This window comes from Grus americana, chromosome 20 (assembly GCF_028858705.1).
Source record: "Grus americana isolate bGruAme1 chromosome 20, bGruAme1.mat, whole genome shotgun sequence".
Taxonomy (NCBI): domain Eukaryota; kingdom Metazoa; phylum Chordata; class Aves; order Gruiformes; family Gruidae; genus Grus; species Grus americana.
Window position 1 is genome coordinate 10,671,734 of NC_072871.1, and position 21,340 is coordinate 10,693,073.

The 21,340-nt window shown below is 57.1% G+C and overlaps 1 protein-coding gene across 2 annotated transcripts; it reads left to right on the forward strand.

The window, feature by feature from the left end:
- The first annotated feature begins 12,098 nt into the window (after positions 1-12,098).
- DIPK1B (divergent protein kinase domain 1B) lies at positions 12,099-21,239 on the forward strand. 2 transcript variants are annotated; one of them, XM_054849178.1, is made up of 5 exons: positions 12,102-12,364; positions 15,248-15,382; positions 17,586-17,693; positions 17,883-18,059; positions 18,364-21,239. In XM_054849178.1, exons 1-5 carry the CDS (start codon positions 12,302-12,304, stop codon positions 19,174-19,176), a joined length of 1,296 nt encoding a protein of 431 aa, XP_054705153.1. In that variant the 5' UTR covers positions 12,102-12,301; the 3' UTR covers positions 19,177-21,239. The 2 variants fall into 2 exon arrangements, with proteins under 2 accessions (XP_054705154.1, XP_054705153.1); XM_054849179.1 differs by lacking the exon at positions 15,248-15,382 and having other exon boundaries at positions 12,099-12,364.
- The last annotated feature ends 101 nt before the right edge of the window (positions 21,240-21,340 follow it).

Consider the following 21,340-nt stretch of genomic DNA (forward strand, 5'->3'; position numbering starts at 1 on the left):
GCGGACGGCTCGGCTCGGCCCGGCCCGCCCCGCCCCGCCGCTCCCCTCAGCCGGGGCGGGACGGTCTCGTCGTGGGGACGCTGAGGGCTTGGGGTCCGCTGAGGTTGCTGTGTGGGTCTGGGTCCCGTCATGGCGTGGTGAGGAGGGCTTTTGGTGCCCTCGTGGTGCCGCCTGGGGGCTTTGGGTCCCTCATAGTTCCGTATGGGGTCTTTGGGGGTCCCTCACGGTGGCTTTGGGTCCCTCATAGTTCCGTATGGGGTCTTTGGGGGTCCCTCACGGTGGCTTTGGGTCCCTCATAGTTCCGTATGAGGTCTTTGGGGGTCCCTTATAATGCCATATGGGGTCCCTCGTGGCGGCTTTGGGGGTCCCTTATGGTGCCATGTGGGGTCTCTGGGCCCCTCCTGGCATGGTGTGGGGGTTTGGAGTGCTGTCATGGTGCCATGTGGGGTCTCTGGGTCCCTCCTGGCATGGTGTGGGGGTTTCACAACTGACCGAGGTCAGCACGGGCCAGTTGCGAATTTTGGTGACAGGTTCCCGCTTGCTCCCTGCCCTTTGTGTCGCCCATGGTCTCCCCTGGTGCTTCGTGCTGGTTTTTGACCAGCACAAACGTGCTGAGCGGGATGGAGCTTTCCTCGCTGGTGCTGGGGTTAGGTCAGGATCAGGCCCAACGGCTTTGTGGGTTCAGAGCTGGCAAGGGAGATGAAAGCGTGTCTGCTGGAACCGGCACAAACTGTTTCACAGGCCTCAGCAGGTTTTGCAACACTTTTTATAGCAAAACCCCAGTCCCACGGGTGGCAGTGACTTCACTGGGCTAAGATGTGACCCTGGCACTGCGGTCCCGAGCATCCTCTTGGTATCCACAGCTTTGCAGCTCCTGGAAAACTCAAGGAAAAGCGATTGTCCCTCTCCAAACAACCCTTGTTCCCTCAGCTCTCAACAGCAGAGGTAGCGGGCTGCTCCCAAACGAGCTGTCACCAAAACGGAGGGGAGCTCACCGCATTTTCACTGCCCCTCAGCAGCTTTAACGCTTGAAGCAGGAGACAAGCTCCTTCTCTCTGCTGGAGAGCCCAAGGCCGGCACTCCCTACAGCTGCCAGGCAATGACATCTCAGAGCTGGTCTCATGATTCCTGCTAATGCCACAAAGAACCCTTATTGTATTAGCATCTCAACATAGCATTAGATTAATCCCTCCAGCCCGCGTCGTACAGGCTGTTCAGAGAGCCTTGCTTCAGCACCGTGCCAGCCAGCATATGCCTTGGAAGTCACCGAGACCTTTTCAGCTTGAACATACGCTGGCCCGGAGCGATTCTGCATTATCCTTGAGACTTTCAATTTTGTTGACATGGGAAGAAAGTCACTGGTGATCTGTCACTGGGGCATCGTGCGAGCCGATCCGCTTAACTTGCAAATGCCGGCTGACGTTAGGAAACTGAAATGTGAATTCCTGCAAGGCCGTGGCACTGACGGCAAACTGCATTAACAGATACGGTGTGGTGGGGATGGCAGTTGCATGTTTTCTTCACGTGTGGGCTCCTAAAGGAGCTTGGCTGTAATTCCCTTCTCCCCACGCTCTCCAACAGATTATCTGGAGTAATGCAAATGAAATGTTTAATATTGGTGTGTAGCTCAAGGAAGGGGAGTGATTCCTGATGCCAGATTAGAAGCCAGACATGGGCCTGCCTCCTAGCAAGCAGAGCTGTCACGCTGAGTTATTTCATAAGGCAAGCGGGTATGCTGCCAGATGACGACAGCCTGTGCATTAACATTGTCATAACAAACCGCCTGATAGAAGAGGGTCCGTGAGCCTCAGCGTGCTGCGTAACGCAACAGGGATCACGTCATCGCCCCTGAAACGCGGCCTGTTTTGGGCAGAGGCAGAGGCAACCCCCTCCCTGCCCTCCCAAGCTTCAGCAGCCAGAATGAAGCAGTTCTGAAATCTTTTAAAAAAACCCCAGCTTACTAAATTGCACTGCATGTTTTACATATTTAAGCTACTGACTGAATTATTTAGACGTGTACCCTGCAGGTAGTTTCGCTGAGCGGGGTCAAGAAGCACTGGCAGGAGCAAGCACCCAGCCAGCGCCAGGCAGGCAGTGAATACTCTGCGACAGGCGCTGCCTGTTGAGGGTGCGTGTGGCACCCAGTGCCTTCCAGCACCGTCAGCAGGGACCTTGAAAAGCTGCCTTGAAAAACTACCTCGAGAAGGTAAAAGAGTGCTAACAGCAAAGCATGGTGAGCAGGAGGGCCCACGCAGCATTGCTGATGGTAGGATTTCTGTGGCTGGGTCCGTGAAAAGCCATAAAGCTGAGAGTGTTACCCTTGGCCTTAGTTTTCTGATGTCTTATAATAACCTGGCTGTGTTTTTTATCTTTTATTTGCCTTAATTTATTGCTTCCCTTGGAAACAGCATCACTTTGATGACTAGCTTCTGACTAGAAAAGAAATGGAGTCAGGAAAAAGGTCTCCCACGCGTGCGGGGAGAAGGTGAGCAGAGAAGGGAAGAAAGGGAAGGCACTCAGCGGGGAAGGAAGGAAGGAAGGAAGGAAGGAGAGACGTGTCCATCGCCTGGCATCACCGTGCAGCGCTGAGCAGGTTGTAGAGCAGCAGGAGGCTCGAGTCCATGCGGGTGGGTGCTCGGCGAGGACCCCCTGCGAGGCGCAGGCTGTGCCGAAAGATGGCTGGGTCTGTCTGCAGAGCGGTGTCTTGCTCCCCCCTGCCTCACCGCGTGTCTGCCCTTGACTTCTCATGGTGTCTTTGGCAAGTCTACTTGGCGGCCTGCTTCTCTTTGTCTCCTGCCAAGGGACATGTGTTGAAAACAGCAGCTGGGTTTGGTGACGTTAAAAGCAGGGGGAGGAGGAAGTGACCAGCCCAGCTTCATTCTTGGCCATGTCAAGGCATGCGTGCTCATAGCTTGTGAGCCTTCCCAGGAAGGGCTGATAGTGTGGGCAGCACGAAGCCGCAGGTTGCTCAAGCTCCGAGGCAGCAGCCCCTGCTGCTGGGTGGTGCAAAGCAGCCTCAGTTGTCAGGGACTTGGGGACAGTAAGGTGATCCATGCATCTGATCTAACTTCTTCCAGATCTCGGTCAGTCCGTCCATCCATCCATCCATCCATCCATCCATCCATCCATCCTCTTTCCTCCTTACCTGTCTCAACTAACAGCTGGCTTTGTGAGATGTCTTGGAGCCTGGTCACCGAGTCTCACCTCCGTGCAGCCCAGGGCACATAAACCAGCCCAGCATCACAACACAGATGTGGTTACGCTGCTACAGTTTGCTCCCACATAGGCAGAGGTATAGACCATAACCTGGACCATCTTTGCATCAGTAAGCAAGGCTGCCCTAAGGGCTGACACCACTAGGATGGCATCACTGGAATCTTCTCCTGAAAGTGTTGCTCTGGCAAAGACAGAGAAGAGGTCTGGCCTGGCTGTGCTGTCTCTGCTGCTGTGCACAGCAGGGCCTGCTGCAGGCTGCTCAGCCAGCAGTTTGGGCTAAGGATGTGGGTGAACCCCACTTGCATCTCACTTGTTCCAGCCTAAAAGGGCACCAGTGCATGGGAGGTGAAGCCCTCCTGCCGCTCCTCATGTGGGTGGCATGGAAGCCCACGGCCGAGCCCTGCACAGGCAGACCTTCAGACCGACCCCAGCTGCTGCGTTGGCTCCTGCTGCCCCATGGTCACACTCCCTTTAGTTGCTGTGCTTGTAAGTAATAACACATCAGCGCTCTCGTGACAACAGAGTAAACACTTGGGGAGGAGCCGGGCTGTTGACTCAGCGTGGTTTGCTGCTGCAGTCACCCACAGGGCTACATAGCGACGGGGTTGCACAAAAAACAGAAGCATGAGATTGCTAAACTGCCCTGGTGCTGGGGTTCTGCATGCACAGTCTCTGCTGGTCACTGGAAAGAGAAAGAGCCTGAGGGAGTTTGGCTCTGGGAACACGCAATTAAGAGAGAAACATATTGCAAAAGTATATTAGATAATCAGAGCCTTCCTTCCTGTAACCTTTACTCACGTACACATAACTCTACCAAGAAAGTAACTGCGTTATCTGCTCGAATGTTTGCTCCAGCCAGCTGTGGTTTTATGGTCCTGTTTGTCAGGGACTGGAGCACTTTGCGGGTTTCAGGCCCCACACAGCCCCTGCCAGCCCCACAGGAAACACCCCGTGGGGCACCCAGCCCCGCCACTCCTAACACACTTAAACCCATTCCTCAGCCGTGCTTTTTAAAGCTCTGCTTTCTCTGAGCTTGTCTTACCTCTGCCTTGAACAAACTCCACTAATTATTGAAATCCACGTACGATACACGGCTGATTTGGCACGATGCTTATCCGCATGAGGAACGCCACGCAAGCAGCCCCACTGAGTGCCAGGGCACTGCTCCTCCAGCTGTCGGTGAGTCTGGAGATCGGTGTTTGCAGAGTCAGTGCACCATCAGTCAAGGACTACTGTTTGGGCTTACACCCCACCGTGCCCCCCAACACCGGGTTTTATTTTTTTCTCCCGGCAGACTGTGCCAGAAACAGCAGACAGCAAAAACACGAGGCTGTAAGATCTTACTGTTGCATTTGCATTTGTACACCCAGGCTGAAAATCCCCCTGCAGCTGACGTTCATTGCAAGACATCACACCACCCGCCCCAGGCGAGGCTCTGAGTGAAATGAGAGTGTACCAAGCACAGGGCAGCCTTGGAAACAGCGTCTCATCTGGCTGTAGCACTCAAGCTCCTCCAGGCCCAAGGCTGTAAAATTGGAATTTTTTTTTTTTCCCCCGGTTGCAATAGGATTAGGCTTTTTCCCAAATGTCATGTGTAAATAAAGGAAATCAAATTGTTTCTAATGGATTTTGTGCTGGTGGAAGCGGCTGTGTGGTTGACCTGGAGACTGATGGACTGAACAGGGAAGGCAAAGCCATTAGCCAAGGGCTTCTCCTGATGGGCAACCTGGGACTGAAGAGGGGTTTGCTGTATCTCCCACATCAGACAGTCTCATCTCAGGGAGCCACCAGCCAGCAGCAGTATAACTTCCCCATCTGGGCTAGATCCAGGTGATGGTGCTGAGCTTGGGGCGGGGGGAGCGGTTCCAGGGCTGTAACTCTGTCAGGTGCTTGCAGCCAACGTGTGCCTGAGTGCGCCTGCTGCATGCACCACCGGTGCAATCTGCTTCTGCGACAGCAAGCTCCTCATCCCCTCCTCTCCTGCTCCCTTTGATCCCTTGGCTGTGGACGTGTAGCTGTAATTACAGCAAAGACGAAGATCCCGTTTCCCCAGAGAGCTGCAGTAATTACCACTGCGCAGTGGCCCGTGAGAGCAGAAGCAGCAGGAGACTGGGGCTCTGGGAGGTGAAGCGGGATGCGCCCCAGAGAGGAAGGGGATGTTGATCTCCGTTGGGACCTCCAAAAGGGCATTTCCCTTAATCTGAAGCATCACTTGGTCCCTGCTTGGTGCAGGTCGAGTTAGCAGGAGCCACGCTCTCTCCCAGTGCTCCCTCCAGTACGCAGGCAGCTAGCAGCGTGCTGAGCGTGGCATTCCCAGGCTGCCAGACCTGCCAGCACCGTGCCACGGGGTGTGCCAGCGCCCCGGGACGCAGCAGTACCAAAGGTCCTTTGGGCTGAGTCTGCAAGTGCAATAAGACATCAGTTCAGCTTCTGCGTCATGGAGCTGAGCTCAGCCCATGTGGGAGCCCGCGGCACATCCACACCCCGAGCTTGCCCCGGGGCCGCTGGTTGCTCTGCCTGCAACAGCACACACTGCTCGCAGCGGGTGGCCGGTGCCCACCGCCTCTCTTTGCAGTCACCTTTGAAGGCAATCCCGTCCTCCTGCTCCTGAGCACATTTCCAGTTCCCTTCTCTGGCTCTCCAAGGGAAAACAGGCTCCAGCACCTGCACCGACACTTGCTGGGGCTGAGCACAGGAGCTGTATGAGAAGATGCCGCCGCAGAGCGATGGAAATGTACTGACACGGTTGGGGCAGGGCAGGAGGGAGCGGTGCAGCCTGGGGCGCTTTCAGCACAAAAACCGTTTCTCTTGCAAACAACTCCAGTCTTGCCACAGGAATGAACTCCAGTCTTGCCTACAGCACCAGCGCCGCAGGCTGAGCCGCCGGGCAGGGGCTGAGCTTAAACGTGGGGCTGGATCACTGAGCAAGCCGCTGGGACACATTGCACCACTGCCAGGAGGTGACTGGATGTAGCAGAAGCACAATGTGAAACCAGTACCCAGCACTTTGGACATGTGAAATTAGTACCCAGTACCTTGGGCATATGAAATTAGTACCCAGCTCTTCCCGGGGTACCTGTGCAGGAGCAGAGGGTCTGGGAGATTTGGGGTGCCAGGTAGGATGCTAGGGTACCTGGAATCGGATGCCACAAACTCCCCAGCTGGTCCCCTCTCATTGCACAGCCTGGCCAGAGCTGCCAGCGTGTTGCAACCGGCTCAGGATCTCCTCCAAGTGCCAGAGTCCAGCACAAGGTGAATTCTTTTCCTGGCAGACCTCCCTGGCTGCTGGAAATAAAACATGTGCACCTCAGCGGGCTAAAATCCACACAGGGAATATGTCTCCATGAAACAAACAGTTTCTCTCTCTCTGTTTCCCCTGTTATTGATTAATGCCTCTTAATGACTCCAGCTAAAAAAAATCTTGTAGTTGCTGCCTGTCACAGAAGATCAATGGAGCAGCATTAGCGAGAGATATAGAGGCAAACTGTCCCGGGTGAGTTCTCTGCAAAAGCCATCTCTGGGAGCAGCACCGCCGCCTGCTCAATCAATAGTTCATCATGACCTCTCCCTCTTGCTTGCTTTTTTTCCCCTTGAGCTAACTGGGCAGCAAAGGCTGCTCCAAGCTTTCACAAGAACTAGATTATAACTATCCCAATTGATCTGATATGTAAAGAATAAAGGGGCCTCTTAAGCCAGCTGTCTGCATTGGAAAAACTCAAGTGGCTGCGCAGACAGGGTCAGACCCTCATTAATTCCTGGATACTCGGGACCCCGCTCACACGACGCATGAAACCTGTACCGCAGCACTGGAGGGAGTCAATTAGTCATGACAAATCCAATCCAATCATCAATTGTCCCCGGAGCTCTCCCAGCCAGCTGCCTGTGCTGCTGGGGCCTTTTTACGAGTCCATCACCATCAGAGCCACCGTGCCCTGTCCTGCCCAGCCCCCTTTTTGTGATACCTCCTTGTTCCTCCTATTTCCCTTTCTCCAGAAATCACGGTGCTTGGTGTGTGGGGAGGAAGGGAAAGAAGTCCTTTGCTGCTTCCCACATGCCTACCACCAGACCGTGCCGTAAGATGCCACGGCGAGCAGGTGAGTGCCCCAGGTGAAGCATGGCCATGCATGGGGGTCCTGGGCAGAGGAGGTGAGGGGGTCCCCTTTGCTCAGGCAGCCGCTGCCTTCTTGAAAACCCGTGCTCTCTCCGTACATCAAGCCTCCAAACTGGAGCCTCTGTCCTGTAGCCACCTGAGGTTAATAAACAGGGAGCACCTGGAAGATGAAGGCTGACTTCAAAACTCAAGAGCTGAGTGTTTTCTCCCAGCACAGCACCACTTAGAGATGCTGCGATATTTCATGGCTCAGGCAGGCAAGTCCAGGCTGCGGGTCCAGATAAAATCTGCTTCCTGCTCCATATTGGTGCTGCTGTTTTGTACCCATGCAGTGGGTTGCTTGATGTGGTTCTGAAGTTGGTTGGCAGACCCTGACCCCTTGCTAACACATCAGCACGCTGGGCACGACCCCAGGAGGCTGCAGGGGTGTCTGTGAGCATCTTAACAGCACTTGCAGGGTGAGGGACCACCAGCCTTTGCCTGGGCTGTGCCGTGCTGCGCTGCCACTGGTTCGCGTTTGCTGGGGAGGGGAGTGCTGGACGCAGGCTTCGAGCCAGCGTGTGTTTGGATGCCATCCTTCTCTGAGCACACTGGGCTGTGTGTGTCCACACACCACAGCCGGGGCTGCTCACACCGCCTGCACACCTCTGTCTCTTCTGTGGCCAGCTGAGCCCTGTGCCTGCTTCCAAGGAACGGCCCCCCGGCCGAGCCTGACTTTGGGAGCCAAATGCCCAGGGATAAAGCCATGTCCTGGCTCTCACAGCCACGGGAGCTCTCTGGCTCAGGGTGGGGATCCGTGCGGAGGGGCTGGCGGGGACTGTCTGCGGGCACGGCGAGGGAGGAATCCCCCCGGTTGTGTCTGTTAGCGCAAGCCGTGAGGATGAATAACTCTGTAACCAGCTACGCCTGTGCAGGGAGCTGCTTGCTCAGTCTCCTTCTCTGTGCTCCTTTGCAAGCTCCTTTTCCTCCTCAGCTGGGAAGAGCCCGTGGTTGGCACACGACAGAAATCCTAATGAGAGCGGCTCCCCTTCCAGAGCCGCAGGGCTGGCAGAGCCCCACGGCTCTGGCCACAGCTACCACCCTTTGCCTTTAACCCTGGTGCTGCCTGCAGCGGAGCCCTTGGGCTGCCCAGCTTCTGCCCCACCGTTCAGTGCCAGGGCTCTCGGTGAGGGGCAGGGGTGTCCTGGGGGGTCGTCAGCCCAGGGGGCTGCTGGTGAATGGAGGGTGAGACCCCCAAACCATCCCCAGCCAGCCAGGAGCTCTGCGGGAACTGCACGCCTGGCCCAAAGCATGCAAGGAGCCCCAGCAGCCCCGGCTTTCGATCCCCCCTAATTCTGTAGTGCTTAATTACAAGTAGCAGGGATTTGGAAAGGAAGTGGAGGGGGCGAGCACAGGACAGATTGAAGGGAAGATTGTGCTGGGGGTGGCAGGGCTGTCAAGCCAGAAACACAAGAGCTGATTAGCATTTCTAATTATAACCCCGTGCTCAGCCCCATCAGGACCCGTCAGGCAGGCAGAGGCAGCTGACCGACGACGTTGTGTGGGGCCAGCTGTGGACACCATGCAGGAAGCGCGGGCGATGAGCCCCACGTCCTTAAAGGATGCACAGGAAAGAGCATCAGAGCCCAGATCCATCATCATCTCCTGAGCTGCGGCAGCGCCTGGGAACGTCAGGCACCAGCACAGCCCCCGGGGCAGAGATCCCTCTGGTTGGTGGCCACGGGGCTGATCCTGACAGCACTGCTTGGAGAGGGGAGAGCGTGGGCAGGAGGTGAGCACGTGCCCCTCTTTCAGTTCTGGGTCCTGCACCCCCCTGCCAAGCAGCGGCTCTGGGTGCCATGGGTGATGACATCGGGCCATGCTGTCCCTGGCTGTCACCCGCCGCTGACATCCCACCCAGAGGAAGGCGGGCAGCAAAGGGTGCTCTGGAGGGGACGAAGGGACGGGTGGGTGGAGGTCCTTGCTCACAAGTCAGGGCTGCTCTGTACTTTGCTGTTAGCACTAGCTGGCAAGATAATTTATTCAGTACTGAATAACATTAACATGTAATAAGGGTAAATACTATGGGCCAGCAAATGACCGTTACAGGGCTGTGGGTGCCCTGAGGGCTCCGGTGTCCTGAGGGCACAGTGCTCTTGGGGATGTGCCCACAGAGCCACCACATGGCTGGGAAGCGATCAGAGGCGAGCGTGCCGCATGCCGCGGGTTTAGCGGAGATTAGCAGGGCTTTCATGGGCTGAGTGACCTGGGAGAAACTGAAGTGACTTAATCAAGGGACCGAAGGGAAGATTCCCAGGGAGGAGATCAGCATCAACTGTTTTCGGCATTTTCTGGATGCTGACAGCTCCTGGGGGACCAACTTCCCCATCTCATGCCGCACAGAGCAGCTCTGGATGCCCAGCCTGGCAGTGCCAGGGGATTTTTAGGGAGGGGAGAGACCCCTTGCACAGGGGCAACCCAGGCTGTGGGAGCGGGGCGGCCAAACGGGCATCTCCAGTGCCAGGTCCTCCGCGTGCCTGGGATGACAGGCACCGTGGGGAGAGATCCTGCTGCCCTTGTGCATTGAATATAAGATATAATCACACCTGCAGAATTTTTATTACTCTTTTGATTGGATTAATTAATCATTCAGTGATAACTGCTCATTAGGCATTCCAACGATCAATACTAATCACTTAATTACTTGGCGTATTACAGCTTGGGAAGGCCTGCTCATTCCTAATTAGATTGTCCGGACAATCCACCCCTGAACGTTGCAGAGCCCCGCAGCAGAGATCCGTGGCATTTCAAGCCTCTCTCAGCTTTGGCTCAGGCGTGGCGTTTCCCGTCTCTGACAAGGGATTCATTCTGCCTGCATGCACCGTGCTCAGCCCCCAAAATCAGGGCTCAGGGCACAGGGAGCTGCAGCAGGAAGTTGAGCCGGGGAGCGCTTGCGGGCAGCGCAGGATGCTGCTGAGCCCAGGCAGCGGGAGTGACTTCGTGCCATGGTCACAGAGGGGACTTCACTGCAGGCAGCTGCCCTGGCAGGACAAATACCAAAAGGCATCTCTGTGCTTAATCCTGTTGAGTCTCAGCAGGCAGGAGTTGGGGTGGAGGTGAGGGGCCCGGGGCGGGCAGGGCAGGAAAGCTGCCGGCTGCTGCTCAGCCTCCTGAGATGGCACCCAGGGTGGTGGGAGACAAATCCTGCTGAGGAAGGCTCAGGCAAGTGTGAAAATAACCATCTTCAGGCTGGGAGGGAAGTAAGGTATTTATTGGTGCTTGAGTAGAAGAGCTATTTCCCTGTAGCTGCGAAGGAAAGCAGCGTGTCGCAGCGCCGGGACCCTCCTCATCCTCACAGCTGGCTCAGCTGCCGGGCACCCAGCAATGCATCTTCCTGTCCCCACTGTTTTCCATATTACCAACCCCACCATAAAAAAGAAAAAAATAAAATCACAGAGGCTCTTTCTTTTACTGGGCTAATTAAAACTAAAAATAAGCTGTGTAAGCTCCAGAGAACCATCCTGGCTTCAGCAGGATGTAAAAACCTGCATGAACAAGAGCTGCGGGCAGACGAGGCGACGTTAACCCGGCCCCGTTACTGAAGCAACGCCGTGGGCAATGTCTGCTCGTTCGGAGGCGAGCGCAGAGGTCACGGCGCCGCGCTGGCTTTGCACAGCGTGACAGCAGCAGAGATCTCCTCGATGTTAAAAGAAGGCAGCGAAGAAGCTGCAGGATTTGGGGTGTTTTGGTTCGGGTTTGTTGTGATGCTCATTATTTATCACCACTTTAGATTAGGCCAGCAAAGGCTTTTGCTAGTTGGTCCCTGGGCACCCGGTGCTTGACCGAGTAGGAACCACTGGGTATGAAGCGATCAGCTTGTTCTCAAAGGTCATTTGGAGCCAGATTCAAATGGAAGGAAGCCATTTGAACCATGAAAAGGGGACAAATAGATAACCTGAAGAATTAGTAATAGAGAGGAGGAATTATCTTAACAACGGCCTCGTGACTGACACTGCCAGACCATTTTCCATCCCGTTTTTGTCTCTCCCCTTGCGCTAGCTTGCCTGTGTGTACTGCAGCCCCCCTGGGTGAGAGGCTGTCCCTGGCCTGCCTGCTCGCTGCCTGACACAAAGCAGCCCCTGTCTTGCCTTGAGGTTTCCCTGCCCAGGCGCAGTGCAAACAGGGAGGACAGCTGCTGCTGCCGCTGCTCGGGGTTAAGATGGAGAAGGGAGACAGCGAGGAGGCCATGGCCGGTCTCAGCCCTGGGGGGGGATGCACCCCCCGGGCCGTGCTCGCAGGTTACCTGCTGCAAACCGGGGGGGCTCTTCCAGGCTGCCACCCGAAGGAGCTGTAAAGAAAACCCGAGCTGCTGTGAGTGCTCAGGGATGGGATCAGCATCTCCAGGGGGATCAGCATCTCCAGGGACCCCCCTCCGCCAGGGTCATGGACCGGCCCTGGGGATGGCGTGGGACCCCCGGGCGGTGGGTGAGCCTGGGGGTGTCACCCGGGTGGGATCCCCAGATGGAGAGCCCCGGGCTTGGATTTGCGACTCGCGCGGGACTCCAGGGCCGGTGGGCTCGGGGCTGATGTGGCGGGGCCGTGTCGAACCATGCCGTGCCGTGCCGAGCCGTGCCGAGCCGTGCCGTGCCGTGCCGAGCCGAGCCGAGCCGTGCCGTGCCAAGCCGTGCCGTGCGGAGCCGAGCCGAGCCGTGCCTTGCCGTGCCGAGCCGAGCCGAGCCGTGCCAAGCCGATCCGAGCCGTGCCGGGCGGCAGCCCCCCGCCTCCCCGAGCTGCGGCGGAGCTGCGTGCGCCGCCCCGCGCCGAGCCGGGCGGAGCCGAGCTGAGCCCCGCCGGGCCGGGCCGGGCGCGCTGCGGCGGTGTGAGCGGGCGGCGCGGCTCGGCCCCCCCCCGGCCCCCGGCGGCGAGGCGGGGGCCGCGGCCACCCCGGCCATGCCCCCCGGAGCCTGAGGCCCGCGGCCGCGGGGCGCCCGCAGCATGCGGAGGATCCGGCGGCTGGTGCATCTGGTGCTGTTCTGCCCCCTCTCCAAGGGCCTGCAGGTACCGGGGGCCGGGGGGATGCGCCGGGGCGGGGGGGGGTGTGGGAGGGTCGGTGATGCCGGTCTCCGCATCCCGGCACCGGCCGTGCACAAAGGGACGCTCCGCCGCGGTCGGCCGGTGGAAGGAGCTAGGGGGCCGGGAACCGGCACCGGGGGGACCCTGGACCGGCACCGGGGGGACCCGGACCGGCACCGGGAGCCGCAGGCGGTTGCATAACCCGTGCCGCGGTGCTGTGCTGGGGGAACCGCGCCGGCCGTGAAGCACCAGGGCAGCCCATCCGTCAGCCCGCATCGGTGAATGAAGAAGCCGATGCTGCAGTGCAGGGCAGGGATGACTCCTTCCCTCTCTTTCTTTTCTTTCTTCCCCCCCCCCCCATCCCTGAGCTGCCGTGGGGGTTGGGGACCTGTCTCAGTGCTCCGGGGTCCCGGTGGTGATGGGGCCGGGGATGCTGGCTTGGGTGTTTTCTCTGCAGCCGTGGGATGAGAAACCCTGACTCTGGTGAAGGTCCTGGACCGGAGGGGTTATGCTGCTGGAGGGGAGAAGGGGGGACACGGGAGGGGGTGTCTGGTGGGCAGAGGATGCTGGCAGGAGGTGGGTGCAGAGCTGGCGCAAAGCCCTGGGCTCACCGGGTGCGGGAAGGGCTGCACGGCCGAGGGGAGCCTTTAGAGGGGTGGCTCTGTGGGTCCCCAGGACAGCCGAGAGCCCGATGGGTGCTGTGGCTCTGCTCCCAGAGGAGATGGGCCTTTGGGTGCTGAGCCACCCCCACAGGCTGCCTTCTTCCGAGACAAAAGGCCTGAGGAGCGGTTGCGTGGGGCCATGTTGGTGGGCAGGGGCTGGGGACTGGGTCTGGCAGCGTGAGGGTGGGTGGGAGCTGGGGTAGCCCTTGTGCTGGGATAACCTGTGCAGATACCCCATGGGAAGGGGGCGACAGCCACGCCAAGCCACCCCTGGGAGCACGCCAGCCCTGGCACGGTCCCCACCGTCGGGCCCCGCCATGAAACAACCCCCTCCGTGTTCCCAGGGTGCGGCAGGGGAGCAGCGGGGATGGCGCAGGATTTTGTGATGCTGCGTCCATTTTGCCTTTGAAGTCAGCTCCGGCTCAAAGTCACTTCCAGGTCCCCCAGAGTTGCCCTAAAACTAAACAGCAACTCACACCCTTTGGTGCAGGCTGATGGCCAAGGCGGGGCAGTGGGCAGGGAAACCCCCACCCCCCCCAGCAAGGAAGGCCCCGTGCCTTGAGGCTGAGCTTCTAGTGGAACCTTAGCACCAGCTATGAATCCAAAATATTAACAGTGGAACCTCTCGTAGTAATGAACCCCCCATCTCCACGTTTCTTTCCATCATTTAGAGGGACGATGAAGCCAGTGGTCCCCGTGCTGTGCTCAGGTCGCAGTCCTGACCCCCCTTCTGCCCCGGGAACATGATGGATCATAGGTCTGAATAAGCTAAAAAGGACATTTTGGCCATTCCAGGGCTTTGCCACGCCAAAACATGTCTCTAGCTGGGAGGTCCATGGAAGGGACCCCTTTGCTGAAGGCAGGGGGCCTCGTGGGTCACGTACCTCTCCCGCAGTTTTGGGGGGGCTGCTGTGCTGGGGAGGAGATCACGCGTCGCAGTATGTCTGACTTAGGGACCTGAGCTGGTTTTCAGCTGACAGGAGCAGCCACACATCCTTTGTCTTTACCAAGTCCTCGCCGTGGTCAGGCTCTCTTTAACAGGCGTTAATTAGCAGTGCCATTGCTGGACAGGCAAACGGGGCATCGTGGCCCTCTCCAAACGTCAGCATTTCGAATTAACGTGCAAGATGTTGTGATCTCGAGGCAGAGCTGCCTGCTTGCACCCTTGCTTGCCAAGTTCTGCGAAGCTCGTTCGTTGGAGCCGGGGTGAGCCGAGGCGCTGGCTGCAGCAGGAGGGCAGGAGGTTCCACCGCCTCTGGGTACTGCCGCAGGGCAGAGCCCTTAAGCCCTCAGCAAGGGGCCAGGGAGGGAGATGTTTTGGAGGTGGGAGCCGTTTGGGGCTACAAGACCCAAGCGAGGATCCCTGGCAGGTTGTAACGGTGCCGCATCCGCTCGGATCCAGCCCTATCCCGGCAGCAGGTCACGGTCTCACTGGCTGATGCAGTGCAAGGAGAGAGGAGGGTTTGGAGGTGGCCGCTGGCCAAAAGCTCTCTTGGCCTGGCGTGAAGCAGGAATTATCTATAGAAACCGGAGGGAATGGGGCGTTTGACATAAGGATGAATTCCCTGCCCTTAGGAACTGCCAGGGATCTGCGCCATGTTATATGGGTCAGGTAAACAACCTATATTGAGGGGAGGCCAGATGGCAGCAACGCTGCTGTTACAGGGGGAGAGGGGAAGAAATGCAGCCAGGAAAAGAAAATCACGCTGCGAGCCTCTGAGATGTTTGCACGGAGTATTATCCATGCGCTTCCAGGTTCGTTACTCGCCTGCTCCCACGCGGGAGCTGGCAGTGGCAGCCTCCTGTGCCCGTGGGGCTTTGCAAGGGGGGGGGTCTGCCGAGAAGGGTCCCCCCCGGCAGGAGCAGAGCCTCTTGCAGTCCTGGCAGCGAACCCCGGGGTTGCAGAGGGCAGCAGGCTCTGCCCTCACGCTGGCAGGAGAGCGGGCATATGCAGCCACGGCTCCCGGGCACGGGGACGCATGGCATCCAGCTCTTTGCAGCCCCGAGCTTTTTCCCTGCTTTTAGGGAATTTTAAGTGACCTACTTGCAGCAGGAGTTGCATAATAGATTGGTGAATATATATATAAAAAAGGCTGAAGTTTTCACCAATGCTAGGGTTGGTTTGTATAGAAGAAGTCGTCCTTGTCCAGCCACCGCTGACCTGTGCAGAGCCCTGGCCTTCACCAGCGTTTTCTTTTCCTTCCAGAGTCGCCTCCCGGGCATCAAAGTGAAATACCTGCTGGTGGTGTGGCTGGGCATCTTCGTGGGCAGCTGGGTGGCGTACATGCATTACTCGTCCTACTCCGAGCTCTGCCGCGGCCACGTCTGCCGGATGATAATCGTGAGTGGCGGCCAGCAGCCCCCACGGCCGCGCTGGTCCCGGTTTGGGGTGCCGGGGTGAGCGGGGCTGCGGGACCCCCATTTCCAGCCCCTGCACGGTGCTTTGCAGCTGGGCAGGCAGCACCGGGGCAGCATCCTGCACAAGAGCTGAGCCAAGGAGCCCTCCCAGCAGCTGCTTCCCCAGCACCGTCCCCGGCATCACGCAGAGCTCAGAGAGGGAGAGGTGACCTTATCCTGCCAGGGCGACGGCGAAACAATTTAATGAGATGTCGGAGGGAAGCAGGCCAGGGCAGGCCAGGCAGACACGGGCAGATTAATGTCTGTGGAGATGAAGTCAGGGCAGTGAGCAGGATATGCGGGCAGGGAGAGCATCGTGCCAGCCCCCCCCCCCGAGCTCTGCAGTGGCAGAGAAAAAAGGGGGAGCAGCCAGTCCGTGGGTACCTCTGTGTAACTGCTGGCATGCCCTAAAGAAAGCACCAGCCTGCACAAAGAGCAGAGCCTTCGTGGGAGCTTGGCTTGGTGCATTTTGCCCCTGCCTGGTATTTGCAGTGGGGTGCAGCCTGCTCCCCACAGCATCCCCAGGACTGGCAGCCAAGCGGGGCTCCCCCAGGACTGCTGTGTGTACCCCATGGCAGGGGGGCAGGTCGCCCGCCCAGCCCACGCGAGGAGTGGGACACCAGGCTCTGGCTTGAAAACGCCTCGTTCATCAATCCTTCAGCAGAGAAGGGAGGCAGGAATTGCCATAACAACAGCGACGATCGTTTAATTTGATTTTCTGCATGACTCTGACCACGGGGTTTCAGGCACTAATTCCTGCTCTGAGCTCGGGGTTTAAGACGCCGTGTCTGGCCGTGTCCCCTGTGAGCAGGTCCGAGGGTTAATTCCCATCCATGTTGGGGAAAAAAAAAAAAAGAAAGAGGGAAAAGACGCAGTGAATTTCTGCAGCTCCTGTTTCCAGCCCTGAGGGTGTTGTGCCCTCGCTGTGAAGCTGCAGAGCTGCCGCCTCTCCTGCCCGGGGATGCTTCCAGCTCCCGACCAAGCTGCCCAGCTTGCGGATCAGAGCCACCGTCTGTCCCTGTCCCCACCACCGCCTGGGCCGGAGCCAGCCCATTGCACAGCAGGCGCTGCTGAGCAGCCTGAGCCCGTGCATCCTCATCCTCGCCCAGCTCCACGCTGCCCTCTCCTCCAGCCCTGGAAGCTCCCCTAACCCCCTGGACTCGCAGCAGGAGCACCCAGGAGCAAATCCCCTGCGGTCCCTCCAGCGGCACAGGGGTCACCTTGCCCCAGACACCGAGCGGTCCCCACGGGCCCTGCCTGCACCCAGGAGCTCTGCCCACAGCTGCTGCCTGTTCGGCCGGGGCTCAGCCCCAGGTATGCCTACACACTCCTCCCCCTGTGTCTCCCCCGTTAAAGTCCTTGCTCTAGGGACAGCAGAAATCTTTGAGCAGAAAAGATTTTGGGCTGGGATTTCTTTGGAAGACAGAGAGTGGGGAGTTTGGGGGTGCTGGAAGCACTCTGAGTAACTGGCACTGCATCTCCCTGATGAAGGTCCGAGCACAAGGCGCTCCCTTCCCTCCCAGACAGCCTGCACGGGCTGAAACGGCTGCCAAGATTCAGACATCGCCCAAAGCCACCTGCGCACCGTGCCGGCACGGCTGGGGTACCCTCTGGCTGGTGGCACCTCCCGGGCTGCCAAATCCAAGGCCAAAGTGATGCTGGGGTGGTGACCCCGAGCAGCCCCTCTGTGCTCGAGAACCTCAGAATCCCAGGAAAGAAGGAGATTGTTGGCAAGTGGAGATACCATTCTTGCCTCCAAAGAGCTGGTGTGGCTTTGCAATCAGATGTGCCTGTTTTAAGGGGTGTTTTTCTCTTGTATGAGACACTCGCGTGAATTCAGAGGGAACAGGCTCACCGGGAACGCGATGACACTGATAATGCTGTAAGGTACACGTGGTAAATTGAAAAACCAAAGTGCCGGCCCCAGTCCTGCTGCAGGAGCGGGGATGAGGAGTTTGGGCACGGCAGGTGACGGACGCGGGGCTGGCGGCAGCACGGGAGGCCGGGGGGGTTTGCATGCCCCCACCTCATGTGCTTGGGGTGCCCCAGACCACAAGCTGTGGGACTGAGCCCGGATCTGTCGGACTTCTTCAGGCAAATGGAGCTGCCCCCGCTGAGCTCCTCTCTCTCTGCCTTCCCCTCCCCAGTGTGACCAGTACAAGAAGGGAATAATTTCTGGCTCCACATGCAAAGACCTGTGTGAGGAGCGCAGCCTCCTCTTCCAGCACTGCCTCTCCTCCTCTCCCACCCAGCAGGTAGGTCTCTGCCCCGCCGGGAAACCACCGCACGGCTGGGGATGGGGGTAAGCGTCAAACCTGGGAAATGTTCTCCTCCACCCACCCGCATGTCTGCTCCTCACCCCAGCCCTGGTACCCGAACCGAACCAGAAACCGGTTCCCTGCACTTGCTGTTGCTTTCCTCCTGTCCCCCCTCCTTTGCTGTAGGTTTACAGTGGGCTCTGGAGGGAGAGGGAGGTGATCATCAAATGTGGCATCGAAGAAGCCTTGAAGGCAGACAGCCACCCCGACTCTGTGCCCAGGAGGGACGTGGTCCTCTTTGACAAACCGACACGAGGGACATCAATGGATGAGTTCAAAGAAATGCTCCTGAACTTCCTAAAGGTCAGTGCGGAGGGTCCCCTGGGGATCTTGCGGGCCTGGGATGCCACTTGTGATTCAGAGAGGCTAGACATGTCTTTCCTTCCCCTGAAATGAGAGCTCCTCTGGCCCATGCTCCATCAGCTGCTGGGCGCCAGGCAGGACTGCTTACCATCTACTATGGTACGGCACCGAATTTGCTCGAGCACGGTGGCTGTTTCCTCCTCTCCCAAACTCAGTTCTTTGCTTCCCCAGTCCAGTCTCACGATACGAAGCCCGAACGCAGAGAGCTGCGAGGGTCTGATGCCGCATCTTGTTCTGTTTGCAGTCCAACCTGGGAGATCAGCCTTCTCTTGCAGCCTTGGTGAGCCGGATCATCGCCATGGCGGATGTGAACCGGGATGGGAAAGTGTCTTTAGCGGAGGCCAAATCCATCTGGGCGCTACTTCAGCTCAATGAGTTTCTTCTCATGCTCTCCTTGCATGAGAAAGAGCACACTTCCAAGCTGCTGGGGCACTGCGGGGACCTCTACGTCACTGAGAAGATCCCCCACACCTCCCTCTACGGAGTGGACGTCCCCCCCTTCCTCCAGTCGCTGCTGCCTTCAGTCATCCACCAAATCATCCACCAGTGGTTTGCACCAGCGTGGCCCCGGCGGGCAAAGATCGCCATCGGCCTTCTGGAGTTCGTGGAGGAGATATTCCACGGGACCTACGGGAACTTCTACATCTGCGAGACCAGCTTTAAGAACGTGGGCTACAATGACAAGTACGACTTCAAAATGGTCAACCTGAGGAAGGTGGCAACGGAGATGACAATCAGAGGTTTCCTCAAGGGACGTCACTGTGAGCAGAACGTGGACTGCACCTACGGGAAGGACTGTATGGCGACGTGCGACAAACTCATGAAGCAGTGCAAAAGCGACGTGGTGCAGCCCAACCTGGCAAAGGTCTGCGGGTTGCTGCAGGACTACCTGCTGTACGGAGCACCGCTGGAGCTGAAAGAAGAGCTGCAGAAACAGCTCCGAACTTGCATGACCCTCAGTGGCCTGGCCAGCCAGATGGAAGTCCACCACTCCCTTGTGCTGAACAACCTCAAGACCTTGCTCTGGAAGAAGATTTCAAACACCAAATATTCCTAACGGAGGAAGCACGGCCCTGGAGTTTAGAATCTGCAATCTTGGAATAAAGTCCAAGGGTCGAAGGCCTGTTCCTCCATCCTCTCCCCCCCAGGAAAAATACACCCTGCACAGGGAGCTGAGCATAGCTGCAGCCCCTTCTCCTTCATGGAAAACCAAGCATCATGACTTCCACCGCCCAGCAGGATCATCGATAGTCGGCGAGAGCGTGCTGCGGAGCTGGGACGCCGGGAGCCGGGCTGAACAGGCTTGGGGGAGGAAGATGACACGGAAGGCGATAAGGAAGCGGAGCCCAGCTGGATGCATCTGACTGTTTCTTGATTAACAGGAAAGCAGTGCAGAGAGATGAGAACGAATCATTCATGCTGTACTTGTCACATCTTCTTTTGATGAACGTCTCTGATGTAAATAAATAGCTTTTACGTGAATCACACCAGTACATCAATAGCAAAACAGCAGCCTTTTAAGTACCAGCTTGTTTGTGATCTAAAAGGGAGAAAAAGGTAGATTTCCCTATTCAAAAGTCTCTCCTTAAGTGTCTGAGTCATCTGCCATCAGATCCAGCTGTAACTTAGGAAGCAGATAAGCTGTCTTTTCCACAGCAGAGAATCCTGGCAATTCTTTCATTCCTTTTTTAAGTGCCTGACCCCAGACAGGGACGCGATAGCTCGTGTGAGGCTCCCACCCGGCTGCTCCTGCCCCGGAATTGGCAGCACAGGCCATTCCCTCTCACGCATCGGCTTTGGAAGGATCTAAGGCCAAGAATAGCTTAAAGGAAAAGGGCTACGACATGAACAATCCCCACCAGTTACCACTTACGCTCCGTGCGTTACTTCCCGCAGTACTCGGAGCAGGGAGAAGCCAACCTCTCGGTTTAATTCTCCTGAAACTAAGCTGGGCTTGCACTGCAGAGGTTAAAGATTAATACCAGAATAATCCGGTGCTTCTCTCATTATTAAAACGAATTTCCAGGCAAGCTTTCAGCAGGTTTCAAGACATTTGTTTGGCTGTGTACATACTAGCAGGTCTCTAACTATAGTTTTATTTCCGTTAAATGCTCAGTTATAGCATCCTTTTGAAACTACGGGTAGAGAGGAAGAGTTTATGTAAACTAGCCCGAGCTTGCTCTGGTCCCAGCAGAGTCGTATTCCTGCTGATGGACCGTATGCCGGTGCTCTTGCCAACAACTGCTTAGTGAAGTGGAGCATATATCTGAAGTACAATCACAAAGGAAAAAATACATCTGACAGTATACATAGCCTGTGAAGGCAATCGGTAGTGTCATGGCTGCAAATTTATGAGCCCTTTGGAGGAGAGGTATCAGTATTTCCTTCTATTAGTTCCATAGGATCATCATTACCTCTCACTGTTATTTATGGAGGAAATGTTTCAGTGTCAACAGTGCTCTAAATCTAGCAGGAGCCAGCGTAGCTCGCTTCCCACAGAGGAGCTGGCTTCCCAACGCAATTCATCTGCAGCGAGGCTGAGCGTTTGTGAGGTTTCTGCGTTTGAAGGGTGACCAGTTGCTCGGCCCCTCGGACTCACCCTTCCTTCGGGATGAACACTGGGCAGGTAAACCTGCACGGGAGCATTTGGTGGAGGGCAAAGGCCAGGACTGGAATTCAGTAACGGGATTTGGTAATGAGACTCCACCGGCTCCTCCTCTATTGTCCTGCATTCCCATGGCAACCAGCTCCACTGACAAATTAATTTTCTTCTGCTATTGGAAAAGGAACCCAACAACTGTGCCAAAGCCTCTCCTCAGATCATCAGAAAAGCCATTTTTCACCCTCCCCTCTGTGTTTGAAATTCAGTAGTAACTTTTGTCCAGGAAGTGGCATTCCTGCTACACTGAACCCCCACTGTTCCCTTCCCCAAAAGCAGTACTGGGTAAAGCAGCGGGTAAGCACCTAGAGGAAAACCACCCTATTCCTTGCTTATCCGTGTAACTTTAAACATCAGAATCTCTTTAAGCATTTATGATGAAAGATGAAGTTCAACAACAGCCCCTGTACTTTACAGAACTAGCGAAGACAGCTTTATTCAAATAAAGACGCTCCTGACAAGAGCTGTCACATTACCGTGTTATTAATCTGCACACCCCAGGAGCAGCAGGGAACACTCCCAGGAATCACTTATGACTCACCCCCCCCAGAGCACCGAGTTT

Bases quoted from the DNA above. Each gene is read 5' to 3' on its own strand.
- DIPK1B (XM_054849178.1), top strand. From the start codon at position 12,302: ATGCGGAGGATCCGGCGGCTGGTGCATCTGGTGCTGTTCTGCCCCCTC. The intron at 12,365-15,247 runs GTACCGGGGGCC...TTTTCCTTCCAG, and splicing joins CCCTCTCCAAGGGCCTGCAG to AGTCGCCTCCCGGGCATCAA. The intron at 18,060-18,363 runs GTCAGTGCGGAG...TTCTGTTTGCAG, and splicing joins TGCTCCTGAACTTCCTAAAG to TCCAACCTGGGAGATCAGCC.